General features: G+C 38.5%; 1 protein-coding gene across 1 annotated transcript in view; it reads left to right on the top strand.

The window, feature by feature from the left end:
• Window positions 1-12900, top strand: part of erc1a (ELKS/RAB6-interacting/CAST family member 1a) — a 35094-nt gene extending 22194 nt beyond the window's left edge. Inside the window, exons 13-20 of the mRNA XM_036568291.1 lie at window positions 376-463; window positions 2024-2161; window positions 4060-4220; window positions 6237-6384; window positions 7532-7633; window positions 8235-8291; window positions 9466-9622; window positions 11536-12900. Coding sequence (XP_036424184.1) covers window positions 376-463; window positions 2024-2161; window positions 4060-4220; window positions 6237-6384; window positions 7532-7633; window positions 8235-8261 — 664 coding nt within the window. The 3' untranslated portion in view covers window positions 8262-8291; window positions 9466-9622; window positions 11536-12900. The remainder of the gene's footprint in view (window positions 1-375; window positions 464-2023; window positions 2162-4059; window positions 4221-6236; window positions 6385-7531; window positions 7634-8234; window positions 8292-9465; window positions 9623-11535) is intronic.
• Window positions 12901-21005: the final 8105 nt, after the last annotated feature.

Below are 21005 nucleotides of genomic sequence, written 5' to 3'. Positions count from 1 at the left end.
ACACGTTTTTGCAATTTAGGTCTAATGCCCCATCATGAGGAAGTGATTATCTGAGTGATTAGTTTTTGTGACATTGTTACAGACATGATAAATAAATAAAGAAATCATGTTATGGTCTTGGTCATCAATGGAGTTATGTTGTAAACCCTGAACTGGGCTGCATTTTCCAAAAGCTTTGCAACAAACCAACCATTATATTGCAGAGAGAACATTCAAAGTGATTCTCTGTCTTGTCCGTATTAATGATTGTTATGCTGTAAAGCTTTCGGAAAGTCCAGAAGTGGTGGGGAAAGCCTGCCGAGCCCCCAGTGTGTGACCGCTTGTACCATTCCTCTAGAAGCTGTTGCCCAGACTGACTCTGCGTTCCTCTTGCAGGCAGATGAAGGAGCAGGGTAAAAAACCCTCTGGAAAGCACAGGGAGCCGGCCAGCAAGGGCCGAAACACCAGCGATGCCCCACAACAGGTAAGGGACAGTACAGGGAACACGGGCAGCAACCTCATAGGCTGAATCAGAAATGGCTCAGAACTTCCAGAATGGATAGACAGATAAACACAGATAGACAGATAGATTTTATTAATCACCAAGAGGTCATTTAGAAAATGCTCATTATATACACATAAATATTCATAATATAAATCAGGATTAAGTACACATAAAAAATGGACACATACAGTTTGGTCCATAAATATTTGGAAATCAACTAAATCTGTCTATTTTAGCTGTCATATTAGAGCTAAAATGAAATAATGAACGTTAGCTCAAAGTGCAGACCTTCAGATTTAATTCAGTAGTGTTTATGTCCAAGTTGGGCAAACAGTGTAGAACTTACAACCATTTTCATATATGGGCTCAAAAGTAATTGGACACGTGGCTGCTCAGCTGTTCCATGGCCAGCAGTGTGTTACTCCCTCATTATTTCATTCATTCTTCTACGCAGACAAAAAACCCTAGAGCTGATTTCAGGTGCGACATTGCATTTGTTGCTGTTAACTCTCAGTATGAAGTCCAAAGAACTGTCAATGCTAGTGAAGCAAGCCACTGTTAGAGTGAGAAATCAAAACAAACCCATCAGTGTGGCTAAATCAGCTAGTTGGTACATTCTTAAAAAGAAAAGAATGGGCGAGCTCAGAAACACCAGAAGGACTGAATGAAAGCGACTGTGGTGGATGACAGAAGAATTCGTCCCCTGGTGAAGAAAACCCCATTCACAACAGTTGGCCTGATCAGGAACACCCTCCAGAGGGTAGGTGTATATGTGTTTGACTTCACCAGAGTAAATGCAGAGGGTTTACCGCAAGATATAAACCACTGGTAAGCCTCAAAAACAGGAAAACCAGATTAGAGATTGTCAAAAAAATCTAAAAAAAAAAAGCCTGTACAGTTCTGGAATAACATCTTGGAAACACGGGTCAAAGATCAACTTGTCTCAGAATGATGGGAAGAGTACAGAGAAAGGAAGGAACTGCACATGATCCAAAGAATGGTGGAGGTAGTGTTATGGCATGAATAACTGCCAGTGAAACTGCTATCCTTGTATTTATTGATGATGTGACTGCTGACAAAAGCAGCAGGATGAATTCTGAAACATGAAGATTCAGCTAGCCAAATGCTTCAAACCTCACTGGACAACACTTTGCAATGCAGATGGACAATGACCTGACGCAAAAGCCACCCAAGACTTTCTTAAGCCAAAGAAGTGGAATGTTCTACAATGGCCATGTCAGTCGCCTGACCCCAGTCCCATCAAGCATTTTACTTACTGAAGGCAAACAATAGATCTGGCAGAGCATCACCAGGGAAGAAACCCAGCATCTGGTGATGTCTATGGGTTGCAGACTTCAGGCAGTAATATATGCTATGATAGACAGCCAAAATAACAATAACTATGTCCAAATATTTATGGACCGAACTGTAATTACACCTGCCCCTATTTACTAGTGATGTAAAATGCTTCAGTATAGCTTTATAGGCTTAATAATATTAGCTTTGTGTTCTCTTTACTTTGCGATCATGACCTGCCAGTCTCAGGAGTCTCTGCGGCAGAAGTCAGAGCGGATTGAGGAGCTGGAGGAGGCCCTGAGAGAGAGCGTGCAGATGACGGCGGAGAGAGAGATGGTGCTGGCACAGGAGGAGGCAGCACGCACCCACCATGAGAAACAGGTGAGTGTTAGTCAGGTACACAAAATATAGAATCCGCATCAACTAAACACACGTCTATCACTGACCATTATCACTTTATGATTCGGTTTTGCTGACCTTATGAAAGCAATATACTCTGAAAACAGGTTTCATATGAAGTAATGGGTTTTGATCACTGGTTAGTTTGTGATGCACAGACACTATACCCTTGCTGCATAGTGCTGCCTTTACCATAGCGGCTATCCCACAGTGATCTGGTTTTATTTTCATTATATATGTTATCACAAGAACACGTTATTAAAGAACTTGGAGTCAGTTTTCATAGTTATGCAGATGACACACGATTGTATCTATCTGTAGAGCCAAATGATGAGGTCTGTCTTAAATAAGCCTGTCTTTCAAACCATCACTATGTGGAAGAACAGAGTTTTTTTTTTCAAACTAAATAAAGAAAAAGAGATCATTACTGGAAATGAATGACAGAAAACAAACATTATAACTAGGCTGGGCAATCTGGCTTTACAAACAAAAGATAAAGTTGGGGATTTGAGTGTAATGTTTGATTCAACATTTAAATCATATGTTGAGCGCATTACCAAAACAGCCCTTTCACATTTAAGAAACGTCAGGCTTTTACTCACACTGCATGATGCTGAGGAACTGACCCGTGCTTTTGTCTTTTCACACCAAGACTACTGCAACGCACTATTTATAGGATTACCACAAACCACAGTAGACCACCTGCAGCTTGTTCAGAATGCTGCAGCTGGAGTACTAACACGTACAAGAAGGTTTCACATCATATTTTAAGATCATCGTCACCTGCTAAATATCCCAAAAATGAAGTACAAAAAGTCTGGTGAAGCAGCTTTCTGACACTGTGCACCAAAGCTCTGGAGCACCTTACCAATAGATATTTATCAGAAACAGAACATTAACATTTTTAAAAGCAGCTAAAAAAGCAGACATGTTATTAGTAAAGGCTACTTCATCTTAGATATGCTATTTTTTTGTATAACCTTATCTGTTTTGTTCATTTTTACAAAATACTTTTTTTCCTATTTTCAAATTAATTTTGTTTGTTTTTATTCTCATTTTTAGTTGTTACTTTTGTTCTTTTTTGTTTTTACTGTTTTACTGTTGTGAAGCAGTTTGAGCTTTTTTTTTACATACTTTATGTATGTATTTGCTATATAAATAAAGTTATTATTATTACACCACAGTGACTGTTCTTTAGTGACTATAGTGATTATACCACAGTGACTATACCATAATGACTGTTCCATAGTGACTGTACCTTTTTATTTAGTATTAGTGTATACTGTACTGGAGCGTATATACTATAGCGACTGTACAGTAGTGACTGTGCTGTAGCAACTGTGCCACAGCAGCTATATTACAGCTAGCTGTACCATAGCGACTGTACCAGGGGTGCATAACCGTTTTGTCTTAGAGTCCAAACTGCAATGTTTTTGGTGGCCAAGGGTCAAAAAGACAAAATAATATATTATAAAATAGACAGGAATGTTCAAATCTTTTGACAATATGCTGTATATTTGTTACTAAAAATACTTCAGAAGTACATTTTTCAAAATTAAGGTTATATATAGAATAAAAATTACGTTCTCTCATTTGAGTTAGGGGGCGGGCCAAATCAAAGGTCCCTTACTTTGGATAGCCCTGGACTACACCATTGCTAGCTATACCACAATGATTATACCATAGCTAGCTATATTATTAAAAACTGTCCCCAAGCTAGCTATATCATAATAACTGTATCATAGATAGCTGTATCATAAGAACTGTACCATAGCAACTGTGCCATAGTGAGTGTATCATGAGGTAACTATACCATAGCGACTGTACTGTAATGACGATACCATAGACAGTCGTCTTACTGATGCCCTTGACTTAAACAGATGGAGGAGCTGCTTGGAGCGATGGAGAAAGTGAAGCAGGAGCTCGAGTCCATGAAGGCTAAGATGTCATCCACGCAGCAGTCTCTGGCCGAGAAGGAGGCCCATCTGACCACGCTGAGGGCCGAGAGGAGGAGGCACCTGGAGGAGGTGCTGGAGATGAAGTAAGTTACACTGTGTTCTCTCTGGAGCGTGACACATTGCTGTTGTTGTTGTTTGTGAGAGGTTTGTTGGCCCTCAAGGTTTTCTCAGAACAGGGAGTTAAAGGGTATTTGGTTGAGCCTTTGCAAAATGAGTCAAGCTGCTCTTTAAAATCATTTAACAACAACAATGGTGAAGCTGATGCAAAACAGTCACGCTTGTAAAAGGGAAAGTAAGAGACTCAAATATATCGCACATAGTCCTCCACCATCACACGGGTCAACATGTGACATAAAGCCGACAATTAAAAGCAGACAGGGTCGTAAACGCATAAGGTTTACAAACAGCCAGCTGAGACGGAGCCACATTCACAGAGCATTAGATAATGAATTTGACTCACATACAAACAAACCTTAAGATCAAAACAAATGGCCCTTCATTCCTTTCTACATAGTCAAATAATTAGAAACTCGTTAAACTCGCAGAGTTGCAGTATTCCACTCCATGTCTATATACGACTGAAATAAATAATCTCCGTTCACATTTTATTTCAGTTTGTTTGTATAGTTTATGTCATGCTGTCCGTTATGCTAATTACTTTTCTTTATTTGTCTATTTATACACTGAAAAAAGTGGTGCAATCAATGTACTTAATTTTAATGTGTACATTATTTCCACATGGACAAAACATATTACATCAACTCATATTGAAGAAAACTGAAATACAAAATTATATCAAATTAACAAATAAAACATGTACTGTTACTGTGCAAAAGTCAGAGATCACCCTTCATTTTTTTCAGTAAAATGGGTATTAAGTATAAACATTTCATTTTTCAGGAGATATTTCTGAGAAGATCAGATATGAAATAATCCACTTGCATAAGGAAGTAGGTCAAACGAAAATGTGTGACAAAACAAGAGTTTCCAAAACTGGAGTTCAAAAAAATTATTAAAAGATACAGAGAAATAGGGACTCCTAATAACTACCTGCAAGACCTGGTAGACACCAAAACTGACCCCATCAGATAAACAGCACTTAAAGCTTTCATCTTGGAGAGAGAGGAGAAAATGAAAAATATCCCTGCAGATTTCTTACAAAAACTGAAAGCAAAACTCTGGAAAAGAATGGAAGCTGTAATGAAGGCAAAGAGTGGACACACTAAATACTGAAAAATGTAATATTTAGTTATTAAGGCTTCTGTGTAGTTTTCTGTTGTCTGTTATTTGTTTTCTGCCTTTTATGCTGAAAAATGAATAATTTAATGGCCCTTTGACTGGAGATTAAGCAAATGAAGGGTGCTGTCTGACTGCACTGTACTGTATCTGTAGTATATTTTACTCATGTGGAAATGATGTACGCATTTGCATCAAGTAATTTCAAAGTGTCACTTTTTTCAGTGTATAATGTCTTGTGTCTCTCTGTTGTATTTTAGTGTTTGATAGTGAGTATATTGTATTATTTAATTTTCTTCAAGCTGTTTTGGTTGTAAAAAAAGAGGCTCTATAAATAAAACATTATTATTATTATTATTATTAGCATTATTAGTAGTATTATTAATAAATGCCTTAATTGTGGTGTTGTCACCTTGTGTCAAATGTATTATCCAGTACTCCATGTTAATGAAAAACATACAAACATACAAACATTGGTTGCGTACACATGACCTACGGCTTCACTTTGTTCGACTGTTTAGTGAGAGATAATGAAGGCGGAGAATGAGTCACCCCACACATGGCACTCATCCTCTATTTCTGTCTCTCCCCTTTTGCTGTGCTCGTGGGAAACCATCAGCCTCCTGATATTTAGAAATTGGAGTGTAAACATGGTATTAATTGACCATTATGTGCATAAAAAGTTTATATTTCAATAATTCAGTTGGAAAGAGGCCTCCTCCACTGAAAACGAACTCCCACGGATCACCACAGACTCGGCATAGCTGTCAGTGAGGCAGTTTTGAGGACTCTGCTGCAGGGGATTTGTACTGAAGTACCATTTGACTTGCAGCTTTTAAAGACATAGTAATTCTGCCCTATAGACAGGAGGCTCTGCTGGCTGCCATCAGTGAGAAGGATGCTAATATCGCCCTGCTGGAGCTGTCCTCGTCAAAAAAAAAGAAGACGCAAGAGGAAGTGGCCCAGCTGCGAAGGGAGAAGGACCGTCTGGTGCAGCAGCTCAAACAGCAGGTATGCACTGTGTCACAGGGCTCTTGCAGAGAGAGTGGGCCAGTTTGTATGTGGTTATATGAGACGGGTCTTTCATACAGTTTAAGGTCAAGTTGTTTATTTTGGCTGTAATCAGAGGCCGTTCTGTTTCCTGCTGAATACTAAAAGAGGTAATGCATCTGAACCTTGACGTCTTTTAATGGGTTCACTGCTGTCCACCACAAAGAACCCTTGCAGAACCATCTTTTTAAGAGTGTTGCTTAGATATCACTCACTCACATTTAGCAGGCTGACGATTCTCCACAAGGGGCGCTGTTAGTGCTCAAGTAGCTTTTGGTGCTTATATAAAAGTGGTGCTTCATATCAGTGACACTGTAGGCCCGACATGTTAAACAAATCAGACTCATTCTGCCTGTGTGTTATATATAAAACTAATGCACAGGCCTAAATGCACCATTTGCATGGTAAAATGTGCTTTTTTTCCTCATGTATATGCATTTGAGGGAGTGCTGTGCAAAACAGCGTTGGGTTAAAATATTACACATATAGCTGATTATGTATTCTGCTCAATTTAGTAAAGTTTGAGCAACATTATTGACACATTATTAGCAGTAATAATACTGCTATCTCTTCATCACTGAACTCTTATTTTCTCTTAACCTTGTAAATGGCTCCCTTTTATTTTTCACTTTTTAAACTGTCCACCTCATGAATGAGCAAGTAGTGGGCGGGGCTACGTGCAGTCTGTGTGCTGCAGTCTTAGTAAACCGAATGTCAAATTCAGGCACACATTGCAGTCGGCTCAAGGGCATATTTTGCGCTGCTCAAACGTACATCTGGCCCTGTGTGTCCTTGTTATAGATAACAGTGTGTCAGTACAGTGCCTGAAATCACATAATCAAGGTGATTTGAGATTAACTTGCTGTGGTTTAAGTGTGTGATGATGGAAAATGGTATAAATCTGATTTTTTGCTAAACTGTGGCTTTAAACTGGTCATAAGGGCAATGCAATACCAAGCCACACTAGTCTGTATATTAATGCAATTTGTCTGCTTCTGTCCTCCTCCTCCTCCTCCTTTTCTCCTCTCCTCCCCTCTTCCTGCCCGTTCCGCTCCTCCTTCCTCCACACCGTTTTTCCCTCACATCTGCGCCTCCTCTTTTCACCTAGACACAGAACCGGATGAAGCTCATGGCGGGTAATTATGACGATGGCCACCTGAAAACGCCACCTGACCAGACAAACCACAAACCTCCGAAATCTCCCGATCAGGTCACACTCTGGCGCCCCGGCACATGTTCTTCATTTTATCATAATACCACTACCATCAGCTTGTTTTTCTTTAATATTTAATATCGAATACACTTTAATATGGCTGAAAATGAAATGTTGATACATAACAGAGTATTTCACATTCATAGAAGCATTCTCTCAGCAGCAAGCCTTATTAGGGCACCAGACCGCTGATCAGAGCTGGGGTCAGTTTAATTTAACCGCTGCTTATTGCAGGTATTTGGGCTGGAATTTGAATTGGAGGTGGATGTCCGGTTCATAGGCGTGTCCATCTCCAGTTCGGTTCTTTTACCACTGTAACTGAAATGGAACTGACCCCAACTCTAAAGCAGACTCATCTCTTTATGAATCATGACAGCCTTACGAGTCTTATTCTTATTCATGTCAGTAGAAGTTGGCCCTAAGTGCAGATCTAGGAGCTGGTTTATCTTTATTTAGCCTATTATACAACATTCTAGAGGTCAAACTGAGCCTAGGTCTGCACTTCCCTGGTCACTTCTACCTGGATCTTTTCGCATACTAACCGGATCTTTTCTCCCATGCTGCACTTGGCTAAAACCCCCACCATCTTAACCAATAGGATGATGAGGAGGGCATTTGGGCATAGCCACTCTGGCAGCCTTTTTGTTTTAGAAGGGTGAGCACTTGTTTGATGAATGTAAAAAACCAACCTCAGCTGCCCTTTTCCTTTTCCTCCCCATGCTACCCCATCTAAAGCCCACCTCGCTGAAGCCAGTGTGGGATTTCAGGGTTATGTCATAGTGGCGCAAATCACCGGCCCCCACCATCTCCCCCAGAGGACATTACACTTGAGTTAAATTCGTAATTCTTACCAGTTTAGCACTGGATAACATTACATAACAAAACCCCTGTTCACTCCAGGATATCTCAAAGGGCCTTTCGTGGTTTTGAAATAAACATTGTGCCAATGATTCCCAATTACATCTCAGCGCTGCTAAGACATAGCCTCCGTATATCTCATCGCCCTTTGTTTTGTTTTGACAGTCTATTATTTTTGTGGTGCGGTAATGCTTTGGATCTGCATGGACCATTCGCTTGCCATTTTCCTCCCTTTCATTCACTCCACATCAAAACAAATTTGTCTCACTCCTGTTAATTAAGTGTGCAGTTTATATTAGTCCCGAAGTAACTTTGTAAACCTGAAGTCCTAAAATGGTATTGTAGTAATGTTGGTGGTAAAGAGTGCACAAAGTGTGGCTGGTATAATTAAGGGAGCTCTCATTATTTCTGTACAAAAGCTTTGAAATAAGAAGGAACATGGCATTTAAATCTCTTGGAGGCATTAGTACATATTATGTTTGCCTGAGGTTTGCACTAAATATTCAGCCAGATATGAAAGGCTCAGTTTTTATTGCAGTTTACAATAAAATGCCTTAATCCAAATGAACCAAAATATGTTATATCATGAGTATGAATGTCTCAGAATCATGAAAAACAATACATCTAAAAGCACAATCTGCTCTTGGATTCAGTGGATTTGGTTGCTTTTATCACCACAAGTGTGCCTCAAGTGATTTGTGTCATGTTTCTACAGTCCAAAAGCAAGTGTCTGCATGTTGAAATGTATGCTAACATGTTTTGCCTCTTCAATAAGCACCTTGAATGATCTGTAGTGATGTCTATCTAGAACTGATACCGTCTGTTCTTAAAGTTCTTAATACTCTCATAACCAGTTTATTTGGATTACGTTGATGCATGACTCTGATTTGAATGTTTAGCTGTGATAATTGTGGCTGTCTGTTCTCTGTGATTGTCCAGTGTGTGTGAATAATACTCTGTGTGGTGTGTAGATGAAACCTGGGCGGAGAGCTGCAGTGCACAGGAGCTCCACATTAGCCAACTGATCATACCGTACAACCAGAGAGGACCCAACCCACCTCCCATCTGTTTCTGTAGAACCAACCCTGCCCACATATCACCACACCAAGGACCAAGGACCCTCAGATGGTAACACGCCACTTAAAAATTGTCCAAGAGTAATAAATGCCATTTGTTTGGTTGTGTTTAGTGACTAGAATGTAGACTTAATCACTCACTTTATATATGTCAGCTTAAAGGGCCCGTATTCTACATTTTTATTGTATTTTTCTTGTATTTCTTACACAACAGTAACTCTACAGACTGTAGTAACGGCACTACGTATCACATTTCAATGGGAATGGGTAGGCTAAACTACTGTAGGCTGAATGGGTGGATATATAAATGTATTCATGGTTGTGATATCACAGCTGTGATGAATTCAAATAATCATGCTTTTGCAGTTTAGTTTTTATTAGAGATGCGAATTTTGACAAATTCTTTTGACTGATAACCAACCGTTATAAGATGGTGTAACGGGACAGAACCAGCCAGACACCGGCGGTAAAAACAAGAAGTGAGGCTTTACTTGAAAAGAGTTTGACAATACTCGTAGGCAGTAGACAGGCAGTGGTCAAATCCAAAAAGGACAAAATACGATGAACGACAAACATAAACAATATCAGGCAACCAGATCCAAAAGGGCAAAGACAAAAAGGCAAAGTCAGGAAGTCCAAAAACACGAAGGCAATATAACAGACAGAAGCGCCCAGTAGCTCTACGGAGAGAAGGAATACATCGCAAAGAACCTATACTGAAGCCGGGCTTAAATACTAAGCTAGATCTAGTCTTATGATACACATAACAGGTGAAACAGGTTAGTACTCTGGTGAACTGGAACAGCGTTTGGTAGATTGTGGAGGTTCATCGGTCATGGGCTGCCCCAGAGAGTTCTGGGAAATGGAGTCCTTACGAATGTCAGAGCCGAAGGGATGCATGACAGATGGTGATTACTAGTCAACCAAAAGACCAAATCATGGACATGACCCATGAAAACATCAACCATAGAAATGCATTTGATATAAACGTAACATTCAGCTTTATTAAATGAAAAAACGCAGCTGAATGTAACAGATATGACAGTAACGTAATGTAGCCTCCTGCTTACACTTACCACACGTTATTGGCCTTAATGAACATTGACATGTTAACGAACATGCACGGCCTGACCAAGTTCATATGCATAGTTTAAACAACAGTCGGGAGCTCACACCATTGGACTAACTACATAGGCTAACTGCTGTAGGCTATATCACATTTGTAGGCTTTAACCTAAGACTACACTGAATAGAAGGAACATAGCATTAAAAAAGGAGTCAGTTGTAGCACCTTAGCACTGCGTCGTGAGGCTAAATATCCTAGTTGCTATAGTAGTGTGAACTACATTTAGGATGGTTTAATCTCTGCTGTATCACTTTTTCAGTAGTATTGGTGCTACTGGTTAAAACTAAGTGGAGTTGAGGAGTCCAGTGGCAGAGGTCGAAAGTCGGAATTGTCTCCAGAAGACATAAAGTTGTGCACCACTAAGTAGGGCTACCGGAACAAGTAGCGCTTTTGCATCGTCAAAAAAGGTGCTCAAGTTCAGTGAAAAACCTGCCTATTCAAATATCAATTGTTTATGGGAAATTAAACAGACCTTTGAACCACAAGCATTGACCAAGCATTGGTCAAACATGTATGTATTTGTTGGATAATGGTGAATTGAATTGGAACATCCCTAGTTTTCATAGTGGGGAGTGTCCAAGAGTCCAGTGGCAGGGAGAGTCCGATTGCTAATACACTTTTTTAATACAAGAGTTTTAGTTTATGTCAGTGTGTATGATATCACAAATATTTCATCAATCTATCCATCTCATCTATCTCTTAAAGGTCATAAGCTCATTTACATTCCGAAAACTTAAAACTTGTAGATGTAAGATGAAGATGTAAATCATGTATTTTCTTTGGTATTTTTTCGTTTGGCATAGTTGATATTTACCTGTTTAATTCTTGATGTTGTTTAGTCTGAGCCTGGGTTGGTGAGAGTCAGACTGACGCTGTGACCGTGGCCTGGACTCCTCTTAAGACCAGCAGTGAATGGGCCTGTCCTCCAGGAGCCACCAGCCGTGATCTGACCCTCCTCTCTCCAGCTTCATCACTCTCTCTCTCTGCCCTCTGCTCTCCTCTCCTCTCTGCTCTTATCCTATGATCTAAAGACCACAACGAGCCTAAAATAGTTCTTCTCGTGGTCTTAAAAGCCCCAGTCAAGAGATTTTCTATCAGGAGTTTATTGAGCTAAATTACATGTAAATTGATTGCCTTTGATCTACTCAATCCACAATACCTGTATATACTAAGTTGTTTGAGCTTAAAATCAACTCCTAGATAAATGTTGATGTTCAAAGAAGCAAATCAAAGGTGGCTTTGACTTGATCCACCACTAATACACAACAAGTAGTGTAAAAAGAAGAAAAAAAAATGTTCAAAACAATCTTGTCGGGGCTTTTTCGCTGATGCAGCTGTCAAATTCAGCAGCGTTAGTTGAATTGTGAATGCAATTTTTTCATTTTATACTTTTGATTACTGTGTTACGTCATCACGGTTGATTACAGACGTAGAATGTCCAGCAACCTGATGGGTGGTGCTATGTAAACATTTCCGAGTAATCTGAATGCCAAACCGTTGTATAAAGTAATATGCTAATTTGACAGCTGTATCTGGTGCCAGGCTTGTTCACTCGTTGGAGTTTAGGTAGCTACCTTCTTGCACTTCCTTACTGGTTGTACACTTCTTTTAACAATACTGAACAGAAAACCTTTAGTACACGTCCATAAGCATCATCCAAGTGTTGAAAGAGATCTGTCATCTCACCACGTACGACGTCCGTGGTGCAAAATCAGGTACTGTACATGTCACTTAATTCCAAACGTAACAGCTGCTAAAAATCAATAGACAATATAATGTGTGTGAAACTATTTTGTAGTGCTCATGACGGAGTCGTACAACTCTCGTGAGGTGGCTGTGGGGTTTCAGTTTAAGTGTTATTATTCTCTGTATATGCAGAAGAAGCACAGAGGTCCACTGTAGCAGCTCTTTCAATAAACGTAGGCTCCAAGTATCATCATATCATATCTAGAGGTCTAGTTTATGGGAGCACATTGCTGGTTTTATGTACTCTCATAAACAGAGATGTCATTTTGTCTCTCTCTCTCTCTTGCAGTAAATTTTTTATGTTGCATTTGTGGCCTATTGTCTTTGTGTATTGAAAAAAAAAGATAGTTCTCTCTAAAACAAACAAACAAAAGAAATAAGATAAAAGATGAAAAGACGGGTATGAGCATTCTGACTTTGTATAAATGTGTATGTATATAAATATGTATTATCAGTGTTTTCACTCTCTGTGTTTTTTATTCGTAGTCCTGTTATTGTTTCAAAATGAAAAGTTGGATCAACAAAAAAAAGTCTATAATTTATCACATCTAGGATTTTTTAAGACTAAAAGAAACTTATTTACTCGAGCCAGCTGTTCATACTCTTTGCTAGGCTTTTACATGACCTTTCCTAATCAGTTGTTTTCATATTCCATTTAACTGAAGCTACTACAAAGCGCTCTTTCTGAAAGACACGTCTGTCAGGCTGCAGATGCTTGAGGAGTGTCCGCGGTGACTCACGGCTATTGTAATAATGTGCTCAGTGAAGGGGGAAAGCTCTGGGGTTAATGCAGGTGCTCCATATCAGCAATATACCACTGCTAGTCTAAACACAGCCTTCGCCTCACATTCATAATGTGTGAACCCATTTCAGAATGCTTATCTTGAAATCAAATAGTATTTAATTTCTCAAATAAGCGCTAAATCTAATCATGTTTTCATGGAAAAGAGTGAAATTAATCAAAAATGAAGGGTTTGGTAAGAGTTAGGGTGAGGGCGAGCTCAATATCTGCTTTATGTACTAGTGCGCACCACATACAGGTCATTCTACAGAAGTGGTTAAGAACACCATCCATCCCTAGTAAACATACGTTTAAATATGCATAACTTCAGTTGTAAACATATTTCGCATATGTTGCGTTTAATACTTAGCAACACAACTGAACTATTTTACATAATTAGTTGATAAATGTGTGTTTATATGCTGACCTATATTGAGCATTGCAGTATAGATCAACATATGAATCCCCTGAAATCACATTGAAAAAAAAAAGCATTTTTGCCAAATTTGAGTACATTTTCATCTTACATTTCAGTTTCTAAGTTTACATGTAAATCTTTTAAAAACTGAAAATGTGCTCTTATCAGTTTTAATGTCACTACTGCAAAACAACCTCTCTGAACTGAATAAACCGGTGGCTACACCCCTTAATACAGTCAGATGCAAACATTTGGGCACCCTGGTCAAATAACATGTTTTGTTGATTTTCTAAGTGAAAACAAGTTAACACACCTCCTCAGCCCCCAAACTGGACACTTTAAAAACATACAATATTTTGTTGTGAAACATGTTGAAAAATGTGATTTTTTAAAAAGTGAACATATTTATTATCACCAACATAACAAAACACAAAGCAAACACTAAACTTTTCCTGTGTTTAGTGGATGTACAGTTGCATGAAAAAAATTGCACTCTTGGAACCGCCTGGACTTCTGAATGGCTGCAAAAGATCCTTAACTATTAAATAATTGACATAATAATTTTTATATCATGATAATAAACAAAGAGCTGTTAAGACATAAAGCTTACACACTTTAGATTTCAGATTTTAGATATGATGATGATTTACATTATGATCTCCAAAATGTCAAGGTCATTGATTTAAAAAGTCAGAAAACATTACATAAGCTATATTACATATTTCACAGATTTACATGTAGTATTACACATATTACATACATTTTATACGCTAGCCCAGTGTTGTAGACAGAAAAAATGTTTGTGTTTTAGAAATGACATTTTTAATCTGTTATTCTGATAATAATATGTATGTTCTTTTTCAAAGTCTTGCAGAATTCATGTGCCTGATTTCAATGTCCAGCATACTGACAGTGAAATGCATCTCAACAGCTGCCATATTTGTTTTTGTTTATGACAAGATAACAAAGAAAACATTCTTTTAAATGATCAACTGATACAAAGACACACATAAAAGTGAGTGTGGGGACAGACCTGCTTCAACAGAGCTGGAATACCTGAGAAACAAATGTCCAACATACGTTTGGAATGAGGAGGTTAATCCACAGTTACTGTTTATTTGCTGAATTTAACATATTGGGGGAAAAAAGAAATAAAATATAGCCTGTGCTAAGGTTATGGCACATTTTACATTTTGTGTTTTACTTTCTTTTCCAATATGTTAAACTCAGCAAATAAACAGACACTAAATTGACACTAAATTTGCACTAAAATAAAAAAAAAAAACATATTTAGGTCTGTTCTATGAAGAGGATTTGTTAACTTATTTCCTATTAGGAAATCAACAAAATGTGTAATTTGACTGAGGGTGTTCACACTTTGGGATCAGGAAGAAATATTAAAACGTCTCCTTCATTTTGACCACTCGGTAAGTAGATGCCTTGTAACATTCTGAAATAAAACTGTTTCAAAGTCAAAAAATCCACACAAGTGTCACTACCAAACACCATATTTCTCTTATGAAATATAAGATGTTTGATAAACATGTAATGTGTTTTTCATAACTTATTTTGTCAGAAATTGAATGCTGCTGGTTTCTTGCTATGTACACATTTACAGAAAAGCACAGAATTAGTCTGGATTATCACAAACTAAACAATCACAACCAAAACAAATTTTTGTCTGTAACTGACAAATTTCTTTCATTCAGTTCTCAACTCAGGACTTCTTTTTTTCAAATGTGTCACACAACACAACAATCTAGAACACAGGAAAATGTCATAATCTTCCGCTGAAAAGGCATCCCGGGCATCGGCCCAAGAGTCAACAGACCGTGTAAGAAAAACTGGATCAATATTTATGTGGCTTAGATAAACTGACTTGGTTCTAAATATGTAGTGATTTAAACAGCCCTCAAAAACAGCAAAGACAGGTTCTTTATTGCTCAGTCAACAACGAGAAAAGTTTATTTATTACTGATTTTCTGTGATGTTTCAGCATCGACCAACTTAGACTAAAATCTGAACCTAGTTAAAATTGTGATAATTCATAACTAGATTTTAACATATGCTCAGTAATTTTAGATTATAGTTCACATGCACAAAGGGGAAACATTTTAAAGGGAAAAGAAGATCATTTTCAGCATTTTTCTAACCCCATTTGTAACCTCTTCTGCTGAATGACCCACACAGAGATAAAGAGGAGCAGGTGTTTTATGCATTTCAGCATCTGTTTTCTGTTTTGCAAAATTACTGACCCACACAACTGACCACAGTTTTGTTTTGTAAAACACATCTGACAGGTTTTATTCATGGTTAGTTTGGAAAGTAATTAAGCAGCAATTTATAGTCGTAATTACTATTTTCAAACAGCCTGTCAGTGAAGATCTACAGAACAAAGCAAAGTGACCCCTCATATTGAGTCCTTCCCAACAGCGTTATGCAATACATTCTTCACAGAGCATGTTTCAGCTGAAAATGAATCATGGCTAATAATATTGTCTATCAGTAGTGAATGAGTTATCCTCAGTACTGATTGAAGGCTACCTTCATAGGGATTTATAACTCATCTATAAAGCAATACTTTAGTATTTATTAACAGCTAATGCCATTAATCACAAAATGACAAGGTGTTTTATGAAGTGCATGGTATTATATTGACATAAAGGGCCTTAAACTAAAGTACAGAGATTTATTCTATTATAACACTGTTATGGGGCATAATTTCCAAGTAATGGATCTCATAATGCAGAAGCCCAGTTTAGAGATCCATATATCAGTTCTGTATATTTCTACTTCTGTTAAAGAACAAAAGTACTGTTTCTATTAAAGAGAGCTGCACGGCTGCCGGCATAAAGGCTAACTCTGTTCATGTCTGCAGCCACACAGGCCTCCTTAATAGAACAGACTCATCAAACTAGTATAGCATTACTGTAATAATTCACAGTACATTTACTTTGGATGCTTAAGTACATGTAGAAGCCAGTCACTTTGCACTTGTGTACTCAGACAGGGAACATCTATGTTTACATTTTAAAGGTAATATTTTACTAAGGCTATTTCTACTTTTACTTGAGCACAGGACTTTTTTATGTATATGGTTGTTGACAGAACAAACACTTGTATCTCCAAATTTTTTATAGGATTTGAAACTGCTCCTCTTTACATGGTGTCAAAAATTCTTGATGAACAGACCAACAGAAATGGTCCAAAATGACACAACAAAATAATTACAGTAACCTGCACTGAAAGATTTATCCTTTGCTGTAAAGTTACCGTTTTTTGGAGGTATGAGATTTTGTTCAGATGGCGACACACACACCTTCTTAGCAAAATGGGTTCTTTGACTAGTAACAATAGTGGAACCCTTTTGGTGCTGTATATTATGGTGTTATATATTATGCATTCAGATGGTTCTTGGAGGGTTTATGCCTTTACTAATGAACCCTATATAGATAAATCGCTGTTGTCAGAACAAAACCTCGTATCTCCAAAATAGTAACTTTGTAGGAGAAAGAAAAAACATACTGTACTTTTAATGTAAGTCAATAGAACCAGACTTTTTGTCCAAGTAATTTTAGGCCACTTTCCATTCATAATGAAATTTACACACAATGTAAAAAGCAACAGGTATTTTTAAATTATATAAAAAAACTGAAAAATGAAAAAAATGGAGATACAAGGTTTTCTTCCGACAGCAGCGATATATATGTATATATACATCTTGCGAATAATGTCATAAATACTCAAGTATTGCCTTATACATACATTATTCAGGCATATGTCAGGAAGTCCCTATGTAGCCTTCAAATAAACTGTTACCAAAAAATTCAAATCTCCCCAATTATGTTGTGTTCAAAATTCCTCCTAGGGCACTTGGCATAAAATGAGAACTACTTTGTTGGGTACATTTGAGCATCCAAGCCGTTCCGTTTGCATGCAAGAGTGAAAGGAATCTTAATGAGAATTAGCCAAGGGCTAATGAAGTCAAGCCTTTGCAAGGCAAATAGTTGGACATGATGTTATCTGTTGTTTCTGCAGAGTGGCAATCAAATCCAGATGCCTCTTCATTGTTATTACATTTTGCAAATCCAGTTAAGAAGCAGAATGAAGAGTAGCGTCAGTTTTCCCGCAGTGAAGCTTTCGACTGTGCAAAGCAACAAGTCCTGAGAGGCTGTGTCTGTTCAGGCCCTTCATCAAACAAGGCCTCTACCACGGTCAATATTGGCTGAATATTACTCACTAGTGGGGTAGTAAAGCCCAAGTGGCGGCTAAATGTTTGTGTGAGCTGGTTTATGGAAAGACCACATGTTTACATAGCCAGTGACACTGATGGGTTGGTCCATCTCAGAGGGAATTCAAGCCAAGACGTTGTCTGGGCACCTCACAAAAATAATCCTAACCATACATGGTAAAGTCTTTGCGATTAAGCCCATTAAAAAAAGGCTTGAAGAGTGTCTTTAGAGCGTCTGTCATAAAAACACTAGCGAACATTTGTGGACAGTCCTGGTTTGTGACGAGTGTTTGCGCATGATACTCTAAACGTAAAAGCGGGTGAGAGCTTTTTGGCAGAAAAAAAACTGAATTTGGGAAGGAGCTGTTTTCCAGCTTTGCCTAAAGTGCTCAGGAATATTGTCTCCAGGTTTATATTAGAGTTCCAGCATTCCTTTAAACGACAGCTTGGTCCACGTGAAAGTGAAGTGCCACACCTTTAAGGCTTCAAGACTCGCACAGCTCTGCTGGATCGGTACCAAGACATGTTGTTGGCATTTAGCAGCTGGTCCTGGGCCAGATTAGTCACTGAAGTAGAAGGTGAAACATTAGAGAGAAGACACTTGCATGAGAACACAAAGGACTGAACAAAATTGAAGTTATACTCTGTTCCAGAGGACAAACCAGATCTGCATATATTGTTAGCCTTTTTTTGTGGGCCTATGTTGCTTTAGTGACAGGATATAGAGTATCTGCCTGCCAGGATGGATGTCGTGCATATGCATGCTTGCATACTTGTGGGATAATATATGCTGAAAGCGCACTATGTGTTCCAGATTACAGAGCTGTGCACCAGATTACACATCCATAAATCAGACACTTCAAGGGAAGGACGTTTCACTTTACAGCCTTTATATCTGTAGTCGCACAGAGAATTTATCAGTTAATTAAACAAATTCTTTGTTCACTTAAATCATTGTGGCACAAGACAGTTAAAACAAGGTCATACCTAAAACAAGTCAACAATTTTAAGTATGAGCATGTGGTTTTGCTTTACAGGACATAGAGGATACAGCGATATCAGTGCAGCTGCAGGCAGCAATTATTTCTATGCAAATTAGTGTATTAATTTCCATTAGAAATAAATAAGAGTAATGTACAGTATACAATATATAATATACAATATATACTGTGCAAAAGTATAAAAGTGTGTTTGTAACAATAAAAACAGTACACAGTATTAGAATAAATCAAAATAAACAGATATCATTAAAAAAAAAATTCAAAAAAGTAGTTAATAGCTTATGAGCTAGTTAGAAGAACACAAGTATAGCTCCAGATTTCTTCAAGATGTCCCTTTTTGTTAAATTCCACCACTTGCACACTTGATTTAACTTAATTAAGCACTGACTGAGCCAAACCAGATACTGGATGATAATAAAAGTAACACTGGACTTTCACAACTATGATTGGAAGTGGAATAGCAAATTAGCATTAAAATCCATAAAATCACTATACTGTATTAATGTTATGTTCCTTCCAATATTAGTGTTTTTCTGAACAATTTTCATGGAGGCTTAAAACTTTTGCACGGTACTGTATATGTATGAAATCTATATTTTGCAAATGTTCTGGAAGCTGCACTAAAACTGCTGCACATTTGTACTATTCATGAACTATTACATAAACAATCTTATATTCAGATAAGCTTCTCTGATGGATGTTGGTGAACATAATTTGCATAAATTTAATTTGAGGAAATTTTTGAGGAAACTCATTTTAAACTAATTTTAACAGCACCCTGATGCAATGACAATTTACACACTATATATACAATATATATCATATATATTCTCTAATTTTTTTTTTCTTCTCCCCGATATACTCTGAGCCAATGCAACATAATTTCATTCTAATGTGCACTGTATGGTATAAATTTGAATGACAATAAAGTCTGTCTAAGTCTACGTCTAATGACATTCACAAGCTATACTATATACTATATAATGCACTGCAACACTGATAATTTTACCATTACAGAATGGGAAACTTTTGTCCACGGTCCCTATGTTCATGTGCGTCACAAAGCATTGCCCCCTTCTCTGAACAAAAACAGCTCTCACAAAGGGAGGTGGTCCTCTGGTGTCTCCCTCTCTCTCCCTCTCACTCTGCTCAGCAGATGTAACACATCCAGTTACTGAACAGGACAAAATGTGGCTTGCTGTGCTGTTTGTATGGGGTAGCCTTCTGCCACTTGCGGCATCTGAGGGCTGCCCGGAGACATCTGAAGATGCTTCTTCATGGGTGAGGCTGAAACCTCTGGGGCACTGCAGGGATGGAGAAAACACATGCCCCTATCGCATCACCCTCCCTCCGCTCACCATCCAGTTGCCCAAGCCCTTCAGGGAGCTGGAGAAGATGGCCAGAGAGCTGCAAAGTCTGACGCAGATAGTGAACCAACTGAAAGCAGATTGTCAGGTGTGTAAGCAGAGGCAGCGAATGGAGTGGAGTCTACGGATGACTGATGGTGGAGAGGATGGAGAAAGGATTCAAGCATCTCGGGGCTCTGTCAACACCAAAGAGAGACAGCAGGATATACCCAAGAGGATGAAAGTACTCCAAGGCAGCACTCAAAAAACTGAAGAGGAAGGCACAATGCTCATCAGCAGTGGGACAAAGAAAGTGAATACAACAGGCATGGAAAAACAAAGGTGGAACACCAGTCAGGAGAGAAACCTTAATCCAAGCAGCACCAGATACAGGGATGAGACCAGTGGAGGGCCGAAGGGATCCAGCCCCACACACAAGGAGAGGAAAACAGACAGCATGAGTAAGGTGAGAGAACTGCACTCACTTACAGCTGGAGAAAGGGGGAAGGAACTAGACTCTCCAAGGGCTGAACTGATTGAATCATCTTTGTCTGGAAATCAAAATGTGAAACAACCATTGCAAGTTTCTAGGGGCACTGTAAACACCAGAGAGGACCTTCCCAAGATAGAGAAGGTGGTCCAAGGTAGCACTAAAAAAACTGAACTAGACACAATGCTCACCAGCAGCGGGACAAAGAAGGTGAATCCAACAGGCATTGAAAAGCAAAGGTGGAACACCAGTCAGGTGAGGAACCTCAACCCAAGCAGTACCCGACACAGGGATGA

Source organism: Colossoma macropomum, unplaced genomic scaffold, assembly GCF_904425465.1.
Source record: "Colossoma macropomum unplaced genomic scaffold, Colossoma_macropomum, whole genome shotgun sequence".
NCBI classification, from domain to species: domain Eukaryota; kingdom Metazoa; phylum Chordata; class Actinopteri; order Characiformes; family Serrasalmidae; genus Colossoma; species Colossoma macropomum.
The sequence above is the reverse complement of the archived record's forward strand: the minus strand, read 5'-3'. Positions and strand labels throughout refer to the sequence as shown.